At 44.5% G+C, this 25,192-nt stretch overlaps 2 protein-coding genes across 4 annotated transcripts; both read right to left on the bottom strand.

The window, feature by feature from the left end:
* Positions 1 to 16: 16 nt before the first annotated feature.
* LOC123113323 (F-box protein At5g07610) lies at positions 17 to 2,925 on the bottom strand. 2 transcript variants are annotated; one of them, XM_044534526.1, is made up of 3 exons: positions 1,987 to 2,925; positions 1,197 to 1,857; positions 17 to 310 (listed from the first exon to the last, which is right to left on the bottom strand). In XM_044534526.1, exons 1-2 carry the CDS (start codon positions 2,736 to 2,738, stop codon positions 1,719 to 1,721), a joined length of 891 nt encoding a protein of 296 aa, XP_044390461.1. In that variant the 5' UTR covers positions 2,739 to 2,925; the 3' UTR covers positions 17 to 310; positions 1,197 to 1,718. The 2 variants fall into 2 exon arrangements, with proteins under 2 accessions (XP_044390461.1, XP_044390462.1); XM_044534527.1 differs by having other exon boundaries at positions 17 to 307.
* A 15,558-nt stretch (positions 2,926 to 18,483) lies between these two features.
* On the bottom strand, positions 18,484 to 23,475 carry LOC123113321 (pentatricopeptide repeat-containing protein At5g19020, mitochondrial). 2 transcript variants are annotated; one of them, XM_044534523.1, is made up of 3 exons: positions 19,845 to 23,475; positions 19,398 to 19,627; positions 18,484 to 19,081 (listed from the first exon to the last, which is right to left on the bottom strand). In XM_044534523.1, the coding sequence occupies exon 1, from the start codon at positions 23,284 to 23,286 to the stop codon at positions 21,316 to 21,318; it is 1,971 nt and encodes a 656-aa protein (XP_044390458.1). In that variant the 5' UTR covers positions 23,287 to 23,475; the 3' UTR covers positions 18,484 to 19,081; positions 19,398 to 19,627; positions 19,845 to 21,315. The 2 variants fall into 2 exon arrangements, with proteins under 2 accessions (XP_044390458.1, XP_044390459.1); XM_044534524.1 differs by lacking the exon at positions 19,398 to 19,627.
* Between the last annotated feature and the right edge of the window lie 1,717 nt (positions 23,476 to 25,192).

Genomic DNA, 25,192 nt, shown 5'->3' with positions numbered 1-25,192 from the left:
ATTGAACAAAACCAGCGAATATGAAAGTATACCATTACTTCTTGAATCTCCGCTGACAGGGTGTCATGATACTCATGAAACATGCATGTACTTGACTCACCAACATAAGAATAAAAGTAACTAACATCATCCAACAATACAAACCATAGTAGAAAAATTAATATCATCGGACCATACAACAAACCAGGGCACCCTTCTTTATCTTTGGTACTGAAGATTAAAAGCTGCAGTCGAAAATAAAATACGTTGACAACATCAGACCATATCCCTTCTGAGTAACTGAAAAAATATTGGAGACCAGGGAGAGCTGCTGGACAACCAAAAAGATAACATTAGTACGCATGAACAGACATTTTCTATCAAGTCTACTACTGCACTGTATTCAATCAACAACATCTTCAATGAACCTTTTTTATGGAATCAACAGAAACTTTTGAATATACAACTCCAGTGCTTCAATTAAAAATAGTTGGAGCCATGGAGCTAACAAAATGGATGTGAAACACTGGTTTCAGATTACATATATTATCTCAGCTGTGAATCCCTATTTCTCCTCTATTTTAGATATCCATCATTTCAAATTTGATCTTTCACTGTGGGTTAGTTTACAGTTTGCATTGTGGCGATTCTCCTTTTAAAAACCATCCAAGCTTGAGATATTAGTACTATTTCACAAGCTGTCTATCAAGTACCAACCATCCATTAGAATTCTCCACACGTATTGTCTTTGTTTCTTGGAAGCCTTGTTAGCAATCCTTGTGTGTTTTCACAATCTATCCTGGAAAATCCATTTCCAAAATCTTAATGTTCCTAGATAGGGTTTTTAAATGTGGATCACATGGTACTCTGATCAGTATGATTTTAACATTTCTTGTGCTCAAATAAGAGTTTTTTTTGCACGTAGAGGATAAAGTGGTCATAACGGGCGATAAAGATCCCTAAATACAGCAATAGCTACAGAGCGCACCACAAACGTGTAGTAACCAAACAATGAGAAGTACCTAAATTCTGTGAATGAACTACAATGCAAAGGACTTGTATAATGAGGTCTGAATCTAACAGTTCCTCATATGCTGCATGTGTGCTCACATGTACAAGAAAAATTGTCTTCCCAAATAACATTTGACAATTAAATAAAGACATCAAAAAGGAATAAAATAAGACAGAGCTATAAACTGAAAGGAAGTAGAGCAAACCTGGAACTACAGGGCATTTGCTGCAAACAAAAATATAATCAAAGGGTTTCCATATCAGTTGCTTCCTGGTAAGTTCCTCACCCAACATGATGCGTATGAAAAGGACTCTTGTAGCTCTTCATATCCATACCTCATCTCACCCAGGTATAGAACTTTGCAGCTATCAAAATTGTAGGCCACTGTTCTGAAGGCCCCATGAAAGAAAACAACCTCTTTGTAAGGATGAAATCCAAGACAATAAAAATAATCCCGATAACCACCCTTGTTATCCCAATCATTTGTGCTAACCACGTATTCATTGTCAGAGTCCCAGTCAAAATCGCCTTCTGTCATTGCTTTGTCCTTGTCATCTGCAGGCTGAAGATTGATGTCATTCTTCAACACCAGGTCCATCTGATCCTCCGACTGCACGACCCAGTTTGGACCATCAACGTGGTTGGCAGGATAAATTTCCACTACTCGCTGAAGGTCGATGACATTCCTCAGTGCCCACTCCATCTGACCATGCGATTCATCAAGGAACTAAATCTGAAATGTGTTGCGGTCGACGCGGAATGCACAATACACCCCCTTCTCTGATTTTCCTATGCGAGGCACAGTATATCCTTTATTTCCATCTGGAAACTTGATCACTCGATAGGTATCATGCAACAAGTTTATTCTGCAAGAACCAAATCAACAACAATAAACATTATAATAAGCAAAATTATACGGATATTGGTGGGGAAAAAATAAACTGAACATCCAATTGTATCTGGTGCCTAAGATGGGGGCAGATGTATAGTACTACCTCAGAAGAAATTCCTCTTCGCAACGAACATAGAGTGCGTCCTTCCAATAGGCGGCGTAGAGGAAAAATGATACAGTATCATAAACCGCTTTCACTTCGGCAACCGTTCCTGCGGCCTCCCCTTCCCGGAGAAGCGATCTTTCCTTCCAGCAACCGGTCTTGGAGGAGAAGACGTGCACGATGTAAGGCGAGGGTGGCCATTCCATCGCAGACACCGACTCATCATCACGACAAATGTGCATACAGATATGCCCCGTCGGAAGCGTGAAGGGAATGTTAGGGATCAAGAACACCTCGTAGTGCGGCGACAGGGCCGGATCGTACACGAGGTAGCGATTCTGGCTGCTGCAACGTGTGCAGCCTGCGGCCGTGCACGAGGGCGGCAGAGGGGGCAGACGCACCCACTGCCGTGTGGCGGGGTTGACCACGTGATAGCACATCAGGAGAAGGCCACTGCAGCAATCCATGATCGGGAAAACGTCGTCCAGCGGCCAGTCCAGGTAGTCGAGCTTACCGGTGACCCTGCGGCCCGTGGCGGGGCTGGAGAAAAGCATGGGTTCGTTATAGGGACAGGTCTCGTAGAAGATGCCATCGAGCGTGAGCGGGAGCAGATCCGCGCGGAGCAGGCGGTTGGCGTCGACGACGGCGCGCCACGCCTTGCACACGCAGCGGCACGCGGCCAGGCTGCGCGGCGCGATGCGGCGGAGGACCTCCGCGACAACGTCTTGGGGCGCCAGATCCATGCCGACCATCGGTCGGTTGGTTGCTTGCTAGTACATGCGGTGTGTGAAGGGGGCCGGCGGCCGGGACGGGGTGGTTGGGGGCTGGGGGAGCTTGGAAGGCGAGATGCCGCGGCCGGGCCGGCGAGGGGAAGATCTGGAAGATTGGATGGCCGCCGGCGCCCCAAAAAATTGGTTCAAAGGATTGGGCACCAGCTACTAGCAGATCTCCAAACATTTAATTCAGCGAAATTAATTCGGAAATGTTAACGCTCACACGTGTGGGCGTTAGCCAACTCACCCACACGTCTCCATCACCGTCCAGTAACTTCTACACGAATCTTGGCACGAATTAGCTGATTTTGTATGCCACGTAGGACAACTCGCGTGTGTGGTGTGTGAGAGAGATCGCTCACACATCCGTTCTACCACATGGAGGGGTCGGCGTGTGGGCGTTTAGCAGTTCGCCCACACACCAGTCTCAGTAACGTACAAGGGCTGGTGTGTGGGCAGTTTGCCATCTCGCCCACATGCCCGCCTCCTCTCCCACACCCAAGCTGTCAGTTGCCATGCGTTTTGTAGTGTACATGGCAACTGTCCTAGTGTGATTGCAAACAGATGGCAACTCTCTTTTTTTTTACCCGAACATGTCAGTTGCCATATGTTTGGCATCGTACATGGCAAACTGCCCTAGCGTGCACGTAAGCAGATGGCAACTCTTTCTTTTTTAAATGGCAACTGCCCTAGCGTGCTTGTGAGCATACGACAACTCTCTCTTTTATCCGAACATGTTTTTTGCCATGCTTTTTTGTAGCACTACACGGCAACTGCCTAGTGTTAGTAGGTGGCAACTCCTAAAGTTTTGAAATCATGGCAATTGCAGTAGAGCAGACCACACATGGCAACAACTGTAGTTGTCCAAAAAATGGCAATCTGAAACTTTGACCTGAGATGGCAACTGCAGTTGAGCAAACATGGCAATTGTAGTTGTCCGACATGGCAACCGTAGTTCAGCGACATGGCAACTGCACTTAAACGAACATGAACGAGGGTCCGGCCCATGGCAACTGCGGGGCGCGCGGTAAAGTGTCACGTGGGGCGTGCGGGCCTGACGTACAGGGCGTGTGGGCGTTATCTATTTTGCCCACACGCACGTGTGTAAGAGGGACCGGGAGAGGAAAAAAAGGCGTGTGAGCGCTAGTCGTTTTGCCCACACAGACGTGTGGGCTGGTCCTCTTAGGCACCACACAGAACGTGTGGGCAGATGGCAGTTAGTGGCGTCCAATTAATTATACTCCTGTCGCGACCAGCTAGCAGATTCACCCCGCATCCATTCCCAGCTAGCTCCAGCCGATTGTCCACACAAGTTTGCCTTTGCTTGCAGTCACGGTGGAGGCGATGCAGGAGCACTAGAAGCCCACACAGAACGTGTGGGCAGATGGAACCCTGCATCGGGGCACCAGCTTGTCTCCATCCTTAAGTCCACAAAAGGGACAACAAGTAGGATAGCTTGGCATTGCGTAGGGGCGCTGCTGTGGGCTATTTGGACGACTCGTAACAAGTTTACGATCGAGAAAAAATTTCCTCGTCACCCCGCATACGTTATCTTCAAATGTCACTTATTCCTGCAGATGTGGACACCTCTGGGGAAGGAGCGCGATGCTGAGCGCATGTCTGATGCCATGGCGCGCATCAAGGCGATTCAGGTGCAGGCAAGACAGGCGCCGGCAAGCTGACGAGGCTTTTGGAGGGACTTTGCGGCAATGTTTGTTATCCCGGTCGTTGCGCTGATCTAGGTGGATATATGTGTTATTTGTCGTGACGAACCTTTTGTCCTTCGCCGTACTGTTCTTGGATCGTTGAAACTTTATCTATCTCTTAGCTTGTAACCAGTTGAATTTGTGGCCTTTGGGCTTTATTAATTTAAAGCCGGACGCTTCTAGCGTGTACGTTCCAAAAAAAAAAGCCCAGCTTCGACCTCATCCACGCGGTAATTAAGGCCTGGCCACTCGCGTCGGATTCAGAGATCAGTCTCACGATCCGAGCTGAGCTAAGCTCCACAATTGTGTTTCTCTAAAGATCTTGACTGGGTTCTGAATTTGTGGTTGGTTGGTTGGTTCATTTCAGGAGGAGGAGGGGCTTGCCTTGTTCAGGATCAACAAAGGAGCAAACCTCTTCCTGCACAGAGGGTGTTCGACCTCTTCTTCCATTAATACATCCTATTTACATCATGCTTTTTACTGTTATTTATATTGTTTTGGACTTATATTCCATATTATGGTGTTATTTATACTAGTAGAATGTCTGTGCGTTGCCACGGGCTAACAAAATTATATGTGAAATTAGTATCGGTCGAATAAACTGTAATTCAACATGAGGATGTTGCATGCGAATTATGATTGTATTGATGATATGAATATTGGTCCTTCTAATACTACCTCGTTTCTGATTTATTGGGCCCACGTGTATCCCTAGATCAATGATTTGATCAACATAATACAAGATATTTTTTTTCAAAAATTATACTATTAGAAACTTCAGATGTAACGAGCTAATCTAGTAGAATGTCTATTCGAGTCCCATCCAGCTAGGGTGACAAACGAGTCAAGCTCAAACGAGTTGACCTAGGCTCGGCTCAGCTCATACTAAAATTTAAGTGAGCTCCGACAAAGTGAAGTTCGATTGTTTCTTAACCGTCTCACTAATAGGATAAGGGTCTCCAGTGAAATTACAATTCTACAAATTATAATGATAGAAGAAGACCGTCCGTCTAAAATAATAATAACAGAAGAGTAACTTATTAAAACTTGAAAAATATGGCTTACTCAAGTAAAGGGACATCATCAACCATATTGATGAACAAACAAAGTTCATTTATTAAGTCGTTGTTTGCTGGATTGACAGACGATGAAAGGATAAATGACCGTGGGATGAGGTCAACTTCTAACAATGTGTTCGGCGTTTTGACGTCCTTAGGGGGGCCTTTTCCAGAATCATACAATCCGTGGGATCTATGTTGTTTTCATCAACTTCCAATCCTTGATATTTTATATCATCTTCAATTCCGAGTCACTAAAATGACAGCTAGTTTTGTTCTAAAATCTTCATATGATCCTGTAAAGTATTAATCAGAATTAGTGATACAACATAGAATAGGTAGAATGATACACAACGAAGTATACCTGTGTAGGAGTGTCAGACAAAATATCTTCCGAACTACTCCATAAAATTTAACATCCACAGACCACAAGATGACCTGCATGATTGTGGAACTTACATATATTCAAATATTAAATAATAATCTATTAACTTTTATGGATAATATTTATATAAAAAACTTTTATAAACATCAAATGATCATGACTGTAAAAAGAATGGACTTTTTTTAGAAGAATGTGAGGTCAGTCGCACATGCCCGATAAAAAAGAATGGCTTTTTTGGAAGATAATTTTTTTTTGGTTTGAACACCGTCACGATCACAGGCAGCACCAACTCCCATCCCCAATCTTCGTTGGTGAGGGCGCTGGTCCCCTCTCCCTCCGCTTGTCGCTCCGATGGCAGGAGGGAGGGAGGGAGGATCTCGTTCTTCCGTTCTGCCCTAGTAGGTAGGGTTAGGGTTTGTCTATTGTGATGCATCATTGGGGTGGTGGGAGCGGCGTCTGGGCGAATAAATCTGCCTCAACTCTATTCCCACACTGGCGGCGACCTTCATGGCGGAGCCTCGGAGTTGATGGCAATGGGTGCTTGTCGTCGTTCCAACGTTCCTTTCTTGACGGTTATGGTGATGGCAGTGTGGAATAAATTTGCTTCGGATTCTATTCCAGTGGGTCACCGTGAACCGGTCGTCGGCGGATCTGGTAGCAGGCTAACCAATCGAGACTGGTGCGGCGGCGGTGCCAACCTCCAGGTGGATTTTATACCCTGGCCCTGCCGTCATGATGACGCGCGCTCTGGCGTCAACATGGGGGCATGGAGCTTATGTAGGAGCGTGTGACTCTGGATTTGTAGGTTCTCATCGGTGGCGACGCTTCATCGTTGTCGCTCAGCAAGCCGATGCAAGTGGCGGCCCAGTTCCAGTCTGGCTTATCTCCGGTGTGCTGGTCCTCTAGGGCTGAGGATGATGACTTCCCGTCGCCTTTAATCCGTGCGCACAACCAAGGGTTTCGTCAACTCCGACAGGGAGCGACGGCAACAGTGACGGTGGCGTGCCCTCATCATGCATTGGTGGTGTTGCTAGATTGGTTCCCCAGAGTGCTATGCCCTGCGTTGGTGAGCTTGGCATACTCGCGGGTGACGCCGGCCCCCTCCATCGTCCTGATGCCCTCATACCTATGTGGTTGTTTGGGTCCAGGAAAGTCTCTCTCTCTCTCTCTCTCTCTCTCTCTCTCTCTCTCTCTCTCTCTCTCTCTCTCTCTCTCTCTCTCAGCCCGCCGTCTGCTCCTGCCCGTCAATTCGGTTAGTCACCAGGTGCATTGACTTTTGATACGTCACATTGACTTCCGGTGTGGATTTGGTGGCGCCAAATAATTAGACGCTATTACATGTATTAAAAACGCCAAATAAATTGAGGTCTATCTCGGAGGTCAAATTCGGAAATAAGATTTTTTTTAAGGGTCAGTGAAGGGATTAAGTTGTTAAGGGCTCATTTAGTAGAAGAAACAGATTAGAGCTACCGTATTGCACTAAATGTCAGGCCGCTTTTTTGGCCTGCGTCACTAGAGCATCAACTTATTGCACTGATTCGGTGTCTTTAGGCCCAATTCAGATTCGCTGACTTGCTGTGGCAAACTATACTCTAACTAGTCTTTCTAATGATTCGAATCATAAAGTCCTCCACACTGTAGATGAGGTGGGATCAGATGCCACCCGGTTAAGAGCGATATATTAACGATCGATTTTCCTACATTAGGAATATGAAGTAAAAGTGTGCACTTATTTATTGATGAAATTGCTAAAGCATGATTGATTCATTTGCCTATATTATTGTCTGTAGCAATGCACGGACATTCTATTAGCAACGCACGGACATTCTATTACTATGGCACGGCGATCATTAGGAGCCCAATAGTTCTTGTACTTGGACCACCTCTTCCTCTGTTTAGCATCGTCGGAGACGGCCTGATTCATGGTCCAACGAATGATGTCGACTGTCATCGCGCCCTTCGCTGGGTTAGGAATCAGCATCTTCAACTCTTGTGCAGTGGCCCTCATGAGCACTGCATCAGATTCCTTCTACATGTCAGGCATGGAGCCGAAGTTCGAGCACATCGCCATGGTGTTCTCGAACTTGGTGCGATCACCAGCCGACCACCTGAGGAAGAAGGCCCTCCAACCAATACCCCAAGGGAAGGGGTTGTCATTGGATCTGGAGCTGGAGCTCATGGCGATGGAGAGGAGGAAGGTTGATAGTGAGAGAACAGAGGGGGTGGGTAAGTAGGGGTGGTCAAGTGAGTAAATATAGGCGCCATGGAGAGGAGGAAGAGTGACAGTCATGTCATTTTAACTACATGCTCTTCAATAAGCCATGAACTCTGTGATGTGCCTGACTCCATGAATTGTGTGCAGATCGAGGAGAGCAATGAGATGGTCATGGAGGTGCTCCCGGCCGTTGACAAGAAGGGCAAGGAGGCGGTGCTCCAATATGTGAGAAGTCCCGACAAGAATGCTAAGAGAGCTATCCTTACCTTCTGCCTTTTGATCGTTGAAGCACTGAGATTGAAACCCTTCGAGTCTTCGTGCACCGAGATTTGGCAGTAGGGACTAGCTATTTCACTAAGGTACATGCACAACATATTGAAAACTAGGGTGATATTTCTTTTTTGTTCCTCCATAGAGGGGGGCAATGCCCCCTCCCCCGGCCTTAGTGAACCTCCACTACTGCTTGCTAGGTTTTATATCCTCGGGGAATCCCTGTTTATGTTCATCCTCGCCATCGACCCCGTGCAACGTGTCCTAGAAGTTGTTGCTGCCTTGGGGGCATTGCCCCCTATCTCGACGACTCAATTTAGTAGGGAGGGGTCTAAAGTGACCCCCTTACCTCAATGTGTGCAGTCACAACCACCTTAGGTTGGGCATGCTTCTTCGTGCCCAAGAATCTAACGATGGTCATGTTCGGGGCAGACGTCCGCTGCATTGTCATTGCACTATTTGTAACAAGAGAGTTGGAGACGAGGTCTGTTTGGGTCCCATAGTGGGCTTGAATTGTCGACCACTATGGGATAATACCGTGGATCGTATGTTCTACATGAAGGTTGTTCTACATGAAAGATCATTGCACTATTTGTAACAAGAGAGTTAGAGACGAGGTCTGTTCTACACGAAAGATTATACCGTGGATCGTATGTTCTACATGAAGGTTGTGGAAGACAATAGTGGGAAGGGTGGTATCCGAAGGACTCTCGTTAACGATGATGGTGATATGGTGGTATCTCTGGGTGAAAGATTGGTACTCAAAAATTCAGGGCTAAGTAAAAGAACTTCAAGGTAGTCGGGCATCATTACATGGTTAGTCATTAATCATCCAAAGCTCTCAAGGGGCACTAGATACACTTAAATGTTCAAGGATGATTAATGACTAATGAAGGAATGGTTGTTGATCCATTTTCCTACGTACGTTAGGAATATGAAGTAAAAGTGTGCACTTATTTATTGATAAAATTGCTAAAGCATGATTGATTCATTTGTCTATATTATTATATGTAGCAACACACGGACATTCTATTAGTTGCGGTGGTTTTTGACAATTTACTGACCGAAACTGCCTTGCCTTGCGTACAATCACTTCTTGTATGATTTTCGTACGACAAGACAGAGGCATGTTTCCCGAGGTTTGGGCCCACACCACTTGATGAGTCTGGTCGTCCAAAAATCATATGGATTTATATCGTACGTATAGCAGCTCTGTTTACTCACAGAGATGAAGTGATCGACAGTGGTCATGTACTCATGTAGTGGCTGGCGGATGTCCTCGAGCGTGTTGATCCCAGCTGGCCGGCCGCGCGTGTACGAGGGACAACTAGAGATGCGTGCGTAGGTATGTCTTTTTTGTATTTAGTTGGCGTGATGCATGCATATCGGTCTTTTTCTTTTTCCACCGCAAATTACACAACTTGCGGGCAAGGCCCTAACATTTTCCACCTGACATCTTAAAGTTTTTGTTTTCTTACAAACAAGACCCTAGTATTTTTCAACTGACACCCTAAAGTCTTCGCTTTCTTACAAACAAGGACGACATTTTGACAAGTCGGGAGGATTTTTGTTAGGAATTTTGGCAGCATAACGGGTTGAAATAATGTAGCTCGCGTCGATAGAAATTAATCTGCAACACTAATCCCCGGGCGCCAGATCCATGTCAACCGTCGGGCGGTTTCTTGCATGCTAGTACATGCATGCGGTGCGTGGAGGGGGGTGGCGGCCGGGACGGGGTGGTTGGGGGTTGGCCGGCTGGGGGAGGAGAGATGCCGCGGCCGGCGAGGGGCGGATCCGGGAGATTGGATGGCTGTCGGTGCCCCAAAAAATTGGTTGGAAGGATTGAGCACCAGCTAGCAGATCTCCAAACATTTAATTCATCAATTTTTTTTAGGGAAAGACCTTTATGGCTAGCTTTATTAACTTAAATCACACTTACATCGTCTGCTAATAAAGATAAAAAAACATGGAGGTGTTTCCGACCACAACATCGGTGGATTAGACCTCCCAAAACTAGCTAGCTCATGGGCAATCATGTTCGACTCCCTATTACAATGTTCAATAAGGACCTTCTCAAAATTGGCAAGTCTTCTGAAGAAAATATGCCCTAGAGGCAATAATAAAGTTGTTATTTATATTTCCTTATATCAAGATAAATGTTTATTATTCATGCTAGAATTGTATTAACCGGAAACTTAGTACATGTGTGAATACATAGACAAAACAAAGTGTCCCTAGTATGTCTCTACTTAACTAGCTCGTTAATCAAAGATGGTTATGTTTCCTGACCATAGACATGTGTTGTCATTTGATGAATGGGATCACATCATTAAAGAATGATGTGATGGACAAGACCCATCCGTTAGCTTAGCATAATGATCATTAAGTTTTATTGCTATTGCTTTTTTCATGACTTATACATGTTCCTCTAACTATGAGATTATGCAACTCCCAAATACCGGAGGAACACCTTGTGTGCTATCAAACGTCCAACGTAACTCCGTGATTAGAAAGATGCTCTGCAGGTGTCTCCGAAGGTGTTTGTTGGGTTGGCATAGATCGAGATTATGATTTGTCACTCCATGTATCGGAGAGGTATTTCTGGGCCCTCTCGGTAATGCTCATCACTATAAGCTTTGCAAGCAATGTGACTAATGAGTTAGTTATGGGATGATGCATTACGGAACGAGTAAAGAGATTTGTCGGTAACGAGATTGAACTAGGTATGAAGATACCGACGATCGAATCTCAGGCAAGTAACATACCAATGACAAAGGGAACAACGTATGTTATTATGTTGTTTGACCGATAAAGATCTTCGTAGAATATGTAGGAACCAATATGAGCATCCAGGTTCCACTATTGGTTATTGATCGGAGATGTGTCTCGATCATATCTACATAGTTCTCGAACCCGTAGGGTCCGCACGCTTGACGTTCAATGACGATTTGTATTATGAGTTATGTGGTATGGTGACCGAAGTTTTGTTCGGAGTCCCAGATGAGATCACAGACATGACGAGGAGTCTCGAAATGGTCGAGAGGTAAAGATTGATATATTGGAAGGTTATATTCGAACATCGGAATGGTTTCGGAAAGTTTCGGATAAGTTTCAGAATATTGGGAGGTTACCGGAACCCCCCCTAGAAAGTAATGGGCCAACATGGGCCTTAGTGGACAAGAGAGGGCCGGCCATAGGAGGTGGCGCGCGCCACCCTTGCCAATCCGAATTGGATAAGGGGTGGGGGCGCCGCCCCCCCTTCCCTCTCCTACTCCCTCTCTCTTTCCCCCTTTGCTACTCCGGAAAAAAGGAAAAGGTGGGGGGCGAATCCTACTAGGAGTGGAGTCCTAGTAGGACTCCCCCGCATGGCGCACCCCTCCTGGCCTCCGGCCTGCTCCTTCTCCTCTCCTTTATATACGGGGGCGGGGGGCACCCCAAAGGCACATCAATTGTTCTCTTAGCCGTGTGCGGTGCCCCCCTCCACAGTTTACACCTCCGGTCATAGCGTCGTAGTGCTTAGGCGAAGCCCTGCGCGGATCACATCACCATAACCATCATCATGCCGTCGTGCTGACGAAACTCTTCCTCGACCCTCTGCTGGATCAAGAGTTCAAGGGACGTCATCGAGCTAAACGTGTGCTGAACTCTGAGGTGTCGTACATTCGGTGCTAGATCGGTCGGATTGTGAAGACGTTCGACTACATCAACCGTGTTAACCTCACGCTTCTGCTTTCAGTCTACAAGGGTATGTGGACACACTCTTCCCCTCTCGTTGCTATGCATCTCCTAGATAGATCTTGCGTGATCGTAGGATTTTTTTTGAAATTGCATGCTATGTTACCCAACAACTTCCACATTCATTGAGGATCGGTGCAGCCACCAAAGAGTAACCCTAGTTTCTATTCATTGCATCAACAATAGTCACATTATCAGTTTGAACCACAACCTTCTCACATCCCTGACTTTGAAGGAGCAAAAGTCCTTGATGCAGCGCTTCCGATTCGGCAGTAACCACGTCAGCTACATGTTCCATTCGAGCAACGACTGCTGCAATAAAGCCTCTTGTATGATCACGAATGACAGCTCCACACGAACCACTGTTATCATCATCATCTAAAGACGCATCCGCGTTAAGGATTTGGAAAGCAAACAATGGTTTCTTCTAGTTATTTTGGCGAATAGTTTTTTCTATTTTCCCTGTTGTGCATACAAAGTTCAGAGATAGAATGTGTATAGCCAAAGCTGTACGATCAGGCGTCTGTACTTTTTCTCCCTTTACTAACTCTCTTCTCTGCCACCATAGGTAGTAGCAAGTCGAAGCAATAATTTCTGGAATCTCAATCAGATCAGCATAAGTACGCTGGAACTTACTTTCACACAAGAGAAATTCCGTCACTTTTGCACCAGAGCGATTATTTAATCATACTATTGGTTGGAAGGTTGGAGCTCAATATTGTTACATTGATTCATCAAAAGCCAAAAAATCTCCAAAAGCACCTATTTATCAGCTTTTGTGGCTTTTTAGCCAAAGTGAAAAAGCTGCAAAAGCAAAAGCAAAAGCCCAAACAAATAGGGCCTCAGAGCTCGGCGAGGTAGACACAGACCTTATCGGCTCAGTCGTGTACTGCATGGCCAATGTGCCCCACGCGTCGTGCCGCTGCCCCGGCTTCGACATGACAAGAAGGTCACCACTGCGAGAAAGACAACCGTCGGGATTCACAACAGGCTTGGAGCGCATGAGAGCATCCAGTGTGTTAAATTTGCTGCCTCTAAGGACTCTCTCCACGAAGAGGCAGCCTCCATACATTGTATCCAACGTCTCTAGCCAAAAATATGTTAGGCTAGTCATAGTGGGTAGTAACTTAGACTAGTAGCATGCATATGTTACTAGTCTATGTTACTACCATCATAGTGGGTAGTAATATAAGCGTAGTATCATGCAAGCCTTCATTTATTATGTTGTAGACTCATTTTACATTGGGATGCGTTATGTTACAGTAACATATCATGTTACCACAAGCATCTCTCTCCTCATTAATTTCATGCCACATAAGCATATATGTGTTGGGATGTGTTATGTTACTATCTAAGTTACTTCCACTATGGCCAGCCTTAGAGTCGCCTCCAACGTCAGAGGGAGCCTCCATTGATTAAACAATGCAAATGACCCCTCTTGTCATTGTATGTTGTTTGTGCCAGCTCTTTGTAGTTGTGGAGAAAAGCTAGAAGCAGTTATGAACACCTCTTCTTTCCACACAAGTTTGCGCATTTTATATGGTCAGTCATCCAAATAGCGTCCAATTTGTATCCACCTACAAGTGTTGCCAATATATATGGTCACTGCCTTGACGGAATACCAAATACTTTTAGTATGCTAATACGAGTGGGAGCGTCTGCCTTATTATGGTCACTTTAGCTATGTAGAAACGATTGTGTTTCTAATGGCAAAACCTCTTCTCCTGTGCAGGTTATTTACCGATCTACGCATTGGCTACGTATGTGGTCTACGCTACAACGAATGGGGTATCAATTGTTGTTCAAGGCGGTGTGTATGTGGTTGGAGCGGGTGGCCAGGGAGGTTTTTATCCAACATGGGTGGTAACATAATCTCCGGATCGGTCCACCTCCTTCGTCGACATTGGCATAGTTTGGGGCTCATGGATTTACTGTTGTCAGCTTATCGTTTTTTTCATATATACTTTGTTAGACTGTTCGTTTAAGGTTGTGTGCATCTTAGCTATGCCGAGGTCGGGTGTCTCACATTATGCTTTTGTATCCACTTGATGCAACATTCTGAATTAACAAAAATGCCCTTTATCAAAAAAGAAGCGGTTGTGAAGAATTATATTTTATTTCTATTGTGGGGGCCACCTTAGAGGTTGAGTGTTTTTGCTACATGGATTTCAGCTATGGCTGGAAGCAGATGTGTTGGACCCATAATAGAGGCAATGCTACCTCTACATTGTTGATGCCCTGAACTTGGTGCGGGAGCGCATCTGCAGAGCAAGCCAGGCGGCCATGGCCCATGGGACCCATGTGCAGGTAGCTGACTCGCCCGGTCCCGTCCTTTTCCAGGCCATGTACGAATCCTACGTTTGTATTTGGCCTAAAGGTCAAAAACGAATGGGATCAGTGAGGTCAAGGTATGGACTTCAGGAATTTAAACGTCAGAGTTCATTTGTGTCGGGCTCTACATCCTCAGGGTTTAATACAGACTTCACTCCTTCAGCTTGTATCACGCTTGCCTAACAGTTGAGATGCCCGCTTTCGCTTGCACCAGGCTTGCCACACAGGAGAGACACCCAGCACCTGAGCCTCTGACCACAGTCTGACTGTCCCGCACAACGAAGCTACATCTTCCTCACCAGCCATTGCCGTCAAACACCCCATCAGTGTTTATTTTAAGGACCTCCCCTGTTGGTGCCTGCAAATATGTAGTCCTAATACTACAGTGTTTGTGTGAGAGTTGTATTATTTTTGCTAAATGACCCCTTAAAAAACTTAATCCCTTCACTAACCCTTCAAAAAACCTGGTCAAATGTGAATACATGCCAATTTATTTGGCGTCATTGACTTTTGATACATCACATTGACTTCCAGTGTGGATTTGGTGGCGCCAAATAATTATACACTATTACATGTATTAAAAACGCCAAATAAAATGAGGTCTATCTCGGAGGTCAAATTCCTAAATAAGATTTTTTTTGATAGTGAAGGGATTAAGTTGTTAAGGGCTCATTTCGTAGAAGAAATAGATTAGAGCTGTAGTGCACTAAATGTCAGGCCGCTTTTTTGGCCCGCGTCACTAGAGCATCAACTTATTGCACTGATTCGATGTCCTTAGTTTATTTCGGTGTATTTAGGCCCAATTCAGATTCGCTGACTTGTTGTGGCAAACTATACTCTAACTAGTCTTTCTAATGATTCGAATCATAAAGTCCTCCACACCATAGATGAGGTGGGATCATATGCCACTCGGTTCAGAGTGACACTTCATCACCCAGGGTGTAGAATAAGTTATTCTTCACCCGAGGTAATCTTACATCATTTCATAAACAAATTATGTTTCAAATACAAATAGTTTCAGTCATATTGATTCACTGCGTGAAATTTGGCATAAAAAAGTCAGAATGCCAGAAAAATTACATTTTATGTACATTTTACACTATGGTTTTACATTTGTAATTTTCGTAACATAAAATATTTTCTGAAATAAGACAAAATTTACGGAACGTAAAATCACGGTGCATTGATGTTAAAATAGAGGGGGGGATAATATAAAATAATTATTCCTCACCTAGGATGACGAATGTGTGTGTGTGTCATCAATTTGTGTATGCTTGTAAAAATGTGTGCTTGTGCTTGCGTCTGTGCGTATGTGTGGGTGTTGGGGGGGGGGGGGGGGGCATTGCCCCCTGTCCCCAAGACACAAAGCTGGTGGAGAACAAATTTAGTTCACTCACCTGCATCGACTAATCCACCGCCAAACTTTGGATGAAAGCAAATATTATTGGTCAGGGTGAAGAAGAGGCAGAGAGCAAGCCGACAAATTGTACACGTTGGCATTCGCCAGTAAATCTGGTATAGTGCACCATACGAAAGATTCTGGCTTGTTGTTTCGTCAAAGCTCCATTGCTCTCCGATTCAAGTCGGCTATTTTTTTTGGTCATCTAGACCTCATGACAAAATTGTTAAGACAACCATACTAACTGACCAATATTAAGGGGGACAGAGGTAGTGCACTCAATCTACCTATGGCAATGTATTTATTTCCTAATGAGGTGCTAAGCACATTAAAGAGTTTAGCAACTAAAATCCTCAATGCATAGGTGCATAACTTGTTGTAGTTAAGTTTCCTTTATTTAATTATTTAGCAACTAAACTCTTCCATGCATTGGTGACGTTTCTTCGTTTAAGTGTTTTGCTAGGTTCATGTGTTTGGCATTGTTTCTTCCCAGGGTCACAGACCTGCTCTCTCTCCTTCTTAATTGCTTTGGCATGTCATGTTTTTTTGCTTATGTGGCAATACTTGTACACCATGGACAAAGGACCTAATGCGCATGACTTGTCAATGAGCCTACATTTTCTACTTGGCAATAGAGGTTACAGTCCACATGCTGACAGTGACTATAATTATACAGGCTCATTTCATTCAGATTTTGAGACGGAAACTTAATTAAGAAGCATCCTTTCGTGCCCAAATAGAAATGATCAAGTATATGCCCCCATGTAGAGCCAATATTGGTGACATATGTATTAAAATAAAAGATGCGCTATTGACACAAAAATGTTGTTTATGCATGCACCAAAGAGGGGAAAAACAGGTTGTAGCAATCAACATACTAATAATGTTTTACAAGAACACTCATCTCAAGGGCTCTTCCAGCAATGAACGCAAGTCCGTTTTATGACTTTTACCAACATTGTGATCTTTTCATATGACAATATACTAAACATCCATCCTAGTGCAACAGGAGGGAGTTTTCATAGACATCGTGTAGCGGTTGAGAACAAGCTGGCCTGTAATATAAGAGGCCAGCAACATAGTGCCAAACATACACCACATGATCTTGAAACTGAGAGTGGGCGAAGAAAACATTGTATCTTTGATAGTTTGCCAGACGTCGACTAAATGAAAATTCAGGTGGACAGTTTGACCTCGGTGATGTTTCCAAAAAAAATGGTTTACCTAGCATCGACCATCATTTCAACCTCATCATGATGAAGATAATAAAATAAGAGCTTGGAAGATGATGTTATATTGGTCATGATCCTTCCTTGGGTTGGAGAACAGCCAGCGGACGCCAAGGTATGTGCTAATGTGCAAGGCAGCTGAGCAATAGAGTTGAGGAGTTGCATCACCCTTTGCATGTCGAGCCATTCGCAACAGATGGGCTATATATTACTTTTCCTCGTATCTTGTAAGTAGACACTTGACATTTGAATTATGCAATCAATCATTTTAAGCAACTGGTCAAGAATCTGGAAGGAGAAACAAGGGTACATTTTTGGCTTCAGATTGTAGATGCACCAGGATGAAAAGCAAAATGAGAAAAATAGTACTCCCTCCGTCTCAAAATAAGTGTCTTAACTTTGTACTAATTTTACTACAAAGTTGTACTAAACTTAAGACACTTATTTTGAGAAGGAGTAAAACAATTCAAAAAATCTTAATTTTTTACAACAAATATTATTGAGTTTAAAGCCTAAATGCAAAGTTTTGCAAAGAAAAAACATTCATAATCCTGTGGTAAAAAAGAATAAACGCTCCAAATATGATGTTTTTTAAAGCATTTCAAATCACATAGTTTTTTTTTTTGCCAGAACACCGGGAACGACATTACTTCACGAAAATTTGCAGGTAGGTAGACCACTGAGCAATGTTTGCAGCCAAAAAAGAAAGATTTTTTTTTAGTTCAGAGCAAAAGCAAACTCAAGATGATAAAAGATAGCACACACGGTGGGATAATCTGGAAGCGCAGTTGCACATGAGAAGATAAACTGCTGACGGAGGGAGTAAAACATTACATATTGCATTGATATACTACGAAACATAGTTCACTTTATTATAATCAAAAGCCTGGCACAGAGTGCGACGTGGATACACAAGTGAGTGTGGACATCAAAAGCCAACATCCTCACCCAGGATCGCAAGCACATTATATAGAAAAATAAAAACATCATATCAAATGGGAACAAATGGCTATTGATATGCAAAGAAATTAGTAAGTACTCCCTCCATTCCATAACTCTTGTCGTTTGGAACGGAGGGAGTAACTGATCCATGAGGAGCAGGAACGAAACAATATTAGGAAAAACATAAAGAAGAAATAACTATTTGACAATGCACAAAACATATGTATGACACTGGGGGTGAAACCCAGCGATTATGAGCACTAATCCTTAGCCTACATCAGATCTAGCTTTAACAAATAATCGAGTGGCTACATCATCTAGAAAAGTCATTTTCTTTATTCTACACTCTAGACAGCCAACTATTGCTTAAGAAAATCAGATGTGGATTAGAACAAAAAATCAGATGCCATCAAAGTATCATGCGTATGTTACTATTAGACCATAGCAATGGCATCACTAAGATTAAAAAAAAAACTCTGGCGTTACAAGTACTAATGATGGAGTATTACTGAAACAAAAGTATTACCCAGTCAAGCAAAAAGCTTGCTGCTTCACTGAGTTTACGTTACACAAGAATATTTTCCCCCATCTGTGGCTACATGAAGAATCATCTGTACAACTTAGCACTTTCTTCCATATGTCAGCATACACAAATACAATGGGTGATAAATGACTCACTCTTCAAACATATTGCCGCCCTTGCACAGAAAAGAAAAGGTTAGAAAATTGGAAACAGTATCCTAAGCTCACATATTGCAGCCCAAATAATTATAGGCAAGAATTCTGAGTTTGCAGGGCAATGATCAAAAGGAAAATGCCTATTCTTGTTTACTTTTCCTTGATACACACCTCTCCTCATCAAATAGATGGGGTCAGGGAAAATTGAAGTGCTAATGTTAGTGAGCTTGCATATATATGCTGCCTTTTCTACTGGCCTTATCAACAGAGTCTGCACTGCATTAGCCAGAACTTATCACGGCATGTCATTCATGATATGACAACTGACGCCTGGTTTAAATTGTGGGCGAAATCATGGTACCAGCTTTAACAAACTGCAAAGCAATTCAAAAAGCTATAATCAAGATTGACCTCTAGGAATAGAAGTTTGCGATCTAATACAAACATTTAAAAGCTACATTTATCCCAAAGAAAAATCTATGGTTAAGTAACTGTTAAACAATGGTTGTTCCAGAAGATGGAGAAGAACAATATGATTTTGTTTGATACAGCGTGTACACGGGACCATGGATTAAGTAAAGACCCAATGAAAACAAATAACACCTTTTGCCATAAAAAAGCAAACGACAACTTAATAAATAATGAACAGACAGATAACAGGTGGCCTAAGAGTAGCAACCAATGGGCAACCTGGTGCATGTAGCTCCCGCTTGCGCAGGGTCCAGGGAAGGGTCCGACCACTTTGGGTCTATAGTACGCAGCCTTTCCCTACATTTCTGTAAGAGGCTGTTTCCAGGACTTGAACCCATGACAATGGCAGTAGTAAAATCCCTTTTGTCGAAATATTCCTTTAACAATGTTACTGAACAGCCTAGGCTCATTGCAGCTTGTATTTGATTAGTTCACATCTGAACTCCGAGCTGCCATCGAGAAGAACAATGGTAAGTGAAGTGCTCCTAACAGAAATATTAAAGATCCATGAAAGACCAACACGTTGCTTTTTGTATGACACTCAGACTGATTTTGTTAGTAAATATAACATAGCACACACCTAGAGTGTCAGTTTTAGTATAGATCAAGTAAAAAGTGGCACCAACAGGGGAAAAAAAGCTTTGAAGTGAAGCATGTAGCACACACCTATATTGTTTTGTAGCAACCTTTGACGAGAGGAGAAAGATGTCTTGATTTGAGAGTAAATGCAACACCATGAGGCATATCCATCAGACTCTAAGATAGATACTGCAAAAATTATCGACATTATCACAAATTGTCACAATACACAACTTCAAGGTGAACCATGCAACTTGACTACAAAACAAAAATGACACAAATAAAGGAATAAGAACATGCTTTAATGCACACTGGAGTTTTATGATAACATATGTATCTACAGCCCTTCTCATATGATTCATAGGATGATACAAACCTGCCTACTTGGCAATCAGCAACACATTCCTAAATCTGAGTAATCATTTTAAGGATGGTCGATGCAACTATAGTGCTGCAATTGACGCCCTGAAATTGACGCTAGGCTGGTGTACAGTTTTCTTTTAATGTTTCTTTCTTTGCCTTTGCTTTCTGTTTTTGCTTTCATTTTTTAGTTCGTCTTTGTAAGACTCCCACCATCTTGGCGTTCCTTCTAATACAATGACGAGCACTTAGGTGCCTGTTTGAGAAAAAAAATCTTGATGTACATAAAGGGAACTAGGAAGCAGCCAATTCTTCCCTTCTAAGGATGAAAAAAAAACTGAATGCTAGCTTGCCACAATGTACCACTGTAAACTACACAGAAAGAAAGGGAACACCATTGTGGTAACAACCTTTACCACCTACATGAATCATGATCAGTACTCCCTCTATAAACTTCTTTAGTGACCTAAAACGTCTTATAAAAGTTTACAGAGGGAGTACTTGTTAACTATTTTACCAAACCAGAGGTAATCGGCACTGACATGCAAACCATGTCTCATATGAATTCTAGATTGGTAAATGGAAAAAAACAATCGAGCATGAAAAATCTCTACAGAGAAGAGCAAATCAAAACTGAACTTGATAATCTTAAATCTGCCTGCATAGAATCTGAACACAAAACCTGTGATGCGAGGATACCATTTAGAAGGCCTATATCTGAAGCAAATGTGTAAAGCATATATTGTGAGAAGAAAGACTGATATTTCTCGTAGCATCCTAACCTTTTCCTGAATAGTCCATGTGATTTTAACATAGTGCAGAAAGTGAAAGCAAGAACGGCCAGGCAAATTTGGTCCAAAAGGATAGGAAGCAAGACAATGTTTTTAGGATTTGCACATGTGACATAATGGTAAGTAACGTGCAATTAAATATTTTGTTCTGAAGTTCATACATAGATTTTCTAAATAGCAGTTTTACATGCAAAGGAGTAGTGTAACTGCCTAAAGAAGAAAATAGCAGTTTTCTGGAGATGTATTGCCTGTCAGCTTTGTCATATATATTCAGTTGCTGCCATTTTAGTTCTTTAACGAATCATAACTGTACGTACGGCAAACCAAATGAATAATCACACAAAAGAAACTGCTTGCTATCATAGTTGTTGCACAAGAAGAATCCAATCAGGAAATGAAATGACCCATTACTGAACAACTCCACTGCTTCCAGAAAACCTCTCAATATTTTCGTCCTGGAGTTCCTTCCTCACCAAGGACACATTATTCCAACGAGCAGCCTCAGCAAAGATATTAGATAAGGCCACTTTGGATGCTCCATGGTTTGGATCAATCTTGGCCAATTCTTCCACAGCCTTTTCTCCTAAGGCTACATTTCCATGTGTCCTCGCGGCTGCAAGGATGCTGCCCCATATCACCACATCTGATTTCATAGGCATCATCTGGATAAGACTTTCTGCCTCTTCCAAGTGTCCAGCTCGACCAAGAAGATCAACCATGCAACCATAGTGTTTAATTGTTGGTTGGATTCCATATTCTCTCCTCATGGACTCAAAATGGTGCCTCCCTTCGGTTACCAGCCCAGCATGACAGCATGCATTTAAGACACCAATGTATGTGACTGAGTTGGGCTTAATATTGGTGCTTTGTAGTTCTGAGAACAGTTCAAGCGACGTGTGTGCATGGCCGTGGATGGCTAAACTGCAGATGACAGCATTCCAAGGAGACACAGAAGATAACTTATGCTTAACATAACTGAATAATTGAACTGCATCAGCGACACTACCACACTTTGCGTACATATCAATCAGTCCAGCACTCAGGTTGTCTGTAAGTTGGATTGATTTGCTGATTATATAGTCATGAATAAATCTGCCTTGCTCCAATGTGCCAGAATCAGCAACTGCGGATAGAGTACTTGCCAAAGTGATGCCGTTTGGTTCAACACCAGCACCCAGCATCAAGTAGAATAGCTGCAAAGCCTTGTTTGAATGTCCACTCTGTACATACCCAGATAACAAAGTACTCCATGAAATGGTGTCCCTCTCAGGCATGTCATCAAACAGTTGCCTTGCTTCACGCATTAGGTTCCTGTGTAGTAGACCAGACATGAGAGCATTCCAAGATGCAATGTGTGACTTGTCTGATAATTTGAATTGCATCCGGGCAAGGGCAAGACGATCACAAGAACCATAGAAATGGATAAGGGTCGCTTGCACAAACGGATGGGCATCAAAACCATCCTTCAGAATGACTGTGTGTAGTTGCTGCCCTTCTAAAACCGCAGCATGTCGAGCACACACCTTTAACAAATCAACAAGCAGCGCCGCATTGCCCCTCGTGTCCACCTCAGCCATCATGGCAACATATGCCCTCAGGGCTTCTGATGCACAATCTGCACGGATATACCCATCTATCATCGTCAACCAAGAGACCGCATCCCTTTCCGGGATCCTCCCAAAAACCTCAGCAGCCATATGAACCATCCCAGTCTTCAGATAACCATTAAGCATGGCATTCCAAGTGACTGTGTTCTTATGCGGCATCTGCTCAAAGATCTCACGGGCAAAACAAACCTGTGACGCTGCTGCATAAGCGTGGACCAGGTTGGTGGCCACAATGAGAAATCCGTCGAGCCCACGTCGCACAGCGACTCCATGCGCCACACCCACCGGCACCGGGGGCCTCTCCTGGGCCAGTGCGGTGAGCACGCCCGCAAGAGTCACCTCGTTGGGAGGCACGTCCTGGGCGAGCATGCCACGGAAGACGGCCACGGCGTCCTCCGCATGGCCGGCACGCGCGAGGGCGGTCAAGACGGTGGTGTACGAGACGGTGTCCCTGTGGGGCATCTCCGCGAGCATGCGCCGCGCGAGGTCGAGCCGGCCCGCGCGGGCGAGGGCGGCGAGGAGGGTGTTGTGGGCGGCGGGGTCGCGGAGGGCCAGGGGTATTTCGTCGAACAGGTGGCGGGCGAGCGCCGGCGCCTGGGGGGAGGGGAGCCGGGCGTAGAAGGCGAGGAGGGAGTTGCGGACGAAGGGGTTGGAGGCGAGGAGGCCCGACTTGGCGGCGAGCGCATGGAGCTGCTCCCCGTGGCGGAGGCGCGCGCCGGACTTGAGGGACGAGACGAGGAAGACGGCGAGAGGGGCGCCCCCGCTGGGCATGTGCTTTCCACTTCTTCGTGCCAATCCGCTGTATCTGCCTCGGCGAGAGTCCGCCGTCCTCCCGTCGTCGCCTCCCGCCTATTCCGATGGCCCCGCCGCCGTCCGCCTCACCCCCTTCCTTGTCTCATCGCGCTCTCGCTTTTGGTGAGCAATGCGCCGTTGCCATTCTCACCGTCGAGATCTTGGGGTACTCCTCCCGGTGCTCCAATGTCACAAAAACATTTTTAAATGTTTCAAACAAATGTGTAAAAAAATATGAACGCTTACGAGGAATGTGACTACAACCGCTAAGAATTTCAGGTCCAAACTCGAAATGGCATTGGGAAACAAAAAGGACAAATTTATATGTTAATGGTGTCAATGTTGCTTTTGTCTTTTTACACTATTTATGTTAGATTTCACATTTTTGTTTTTCAATATGTATTTCGAGTTTAGACCTAAAAATTTTAGGTACTATAGTCACGTTCTTTATGAACATTCACAATTTTTCGGGATTTTTCTTAAACATTTAAAAATATATTTTTTAACATTGGAGCAGCGAGAGCACTCAAGGCTGAGCCTCAAGGCTGGAAGCACCTGATACTTTCTCAGCTCGGTAGCACACACTCCTCACTTCATACTAAAAAAATATAGTTTACACTATTTAATTTATTTTTTAAATCACACATGCTTTAATTAAAGATCAAGTGTACACGTTAAATTGGGTGCGAAAAATATATATTCTTGTGTCTTTGTGAAAAAATGACATTTTGGTATCCTAGCCATTGGTTCTTTTTTTTTTAAAAAAAAGGAGAGGTAATTGTCTGTACGTGGTAGAACTATGTAATTTTTTATCCTTTGATGCGTCTTTTAGGGCAAAAGTTGCTTCAGTTTTAAGTTTGAATAGTTATTGGAATACAAAAAATTTCTAGAGTTGCCATGAGCTATAATCGTGTCTCTCGTTCATTATCGCGTCTTTCCTTATTGAAATAGTTATTTTTTGAATCACACATGCTTTAATACATGCGAACGAACTAGAGCTATAATCGCGTCTTTATCAAAAAAGTCTTTCGTCCCGTTTTATATATAAAGCACAGATCACCAACAACTCAGTACAACACCCGCCATCAATATATACGCACACATCAAGGCAGGATACATAGGCGCTGAACGCAGCAACACCACCCCTAGCACTACAAGAGCCATCGGGGGCCTCAACCGTGGACACGCCACCGCGAAGAGAAGAAGCTACATACGACGCACCGTGGGCTCCAAGGCGGTGCCTACAGGAAGGTTATGACACCGAAGCGCCGCCACCGCCCGACCCAAGGATCAGAGTTTTCCCCGGAGCAACACGACGGGTAGTGAGAGTCGCAACGACGCCTTCAAGAAGGGAACGAGCATCGGCATCGCCGGTCAATCCGAAGATAGAACAGGTTTTCACCCCGACCAATATTCACCGCCACCGAACGCCACACCCTGGCTACCACGCCGCCCACACGGCCATGGCCATCAGGCAACACCAAGTCACGGGCTTTGCCCAGGAGCACCGCGACACCACCACTAGGGCCGTCGTCCCAGCATCCAGGACCTTGACACCACCTCACCCGCCATCCACATCTACCCCAACCAAAGAGACGAATGGAAAGGAACCGCCTTTCGCACTCCTGAGCAGTCCCCAGCGTCGACACCCAATAGTCCGGCCAAAACTGGCCACCATGGACCCGTCCTGCTGCCGGGCGCGAGATGAGCTCGGTCCTGCTGCTGGGCGCGAGACGAGTCGGATCCTGCTGCCGGGCGCGAGACGAGCTCGGTCCTGCTGTCGGGCGTGAGACGAGTCCGGTCCCACCGCCGGGCGCGAGACGGGCGATGGGCGGCGCTGGGAGAGGGCCGACCCTCCGATGAAGGTAGCGCCCGAACGACGGGG

This window comes from Triticum aestivum, chromosome 5B, assembly GCF_018294505.1.
Source record: "Triticum aestivum cultivar Chinese Spring chromosome 5B, IWGSC CS RefSeq v2.1, whole genome shotgun sequence".
In the NCBI taxonomy this organism is placed as follows: domain Eukaryota; kingdom Viridiplantae; phylum Streptophyta; class Magnoliopsida; order Poales; family Poaceae; genus Triticum; species Triticum aestivum.
This window is presented reverse-complemented; position numbering and strand designations above follow the sequence as displayed.

Bases quoted from the DNA above. Each gene is read 5' to 3' on its own strand.
- LOC123113321 (XM_044534523.1), bottom strand. From the start codon at position 23,286: ATGCCCAGCGGGGGCGCCCCTCTCGCCGTCTTCCTCGTCTCGTCCCTC.
- LOC123113323 (XM_044534526.1), bottom strand. From the start codon at position 2,738: ATGGTCGGCATGGATCTGGCGCCCCAAGACGTTGTCGCGGAGGTCCTC. The intron at 1,858-1,986 runs GTAGTACTATAC...TGGTTCTTGCAG, and splicing joins GAAGAGGAATTTCTTCTGAG to AATAAACTTGTTGCATGATA.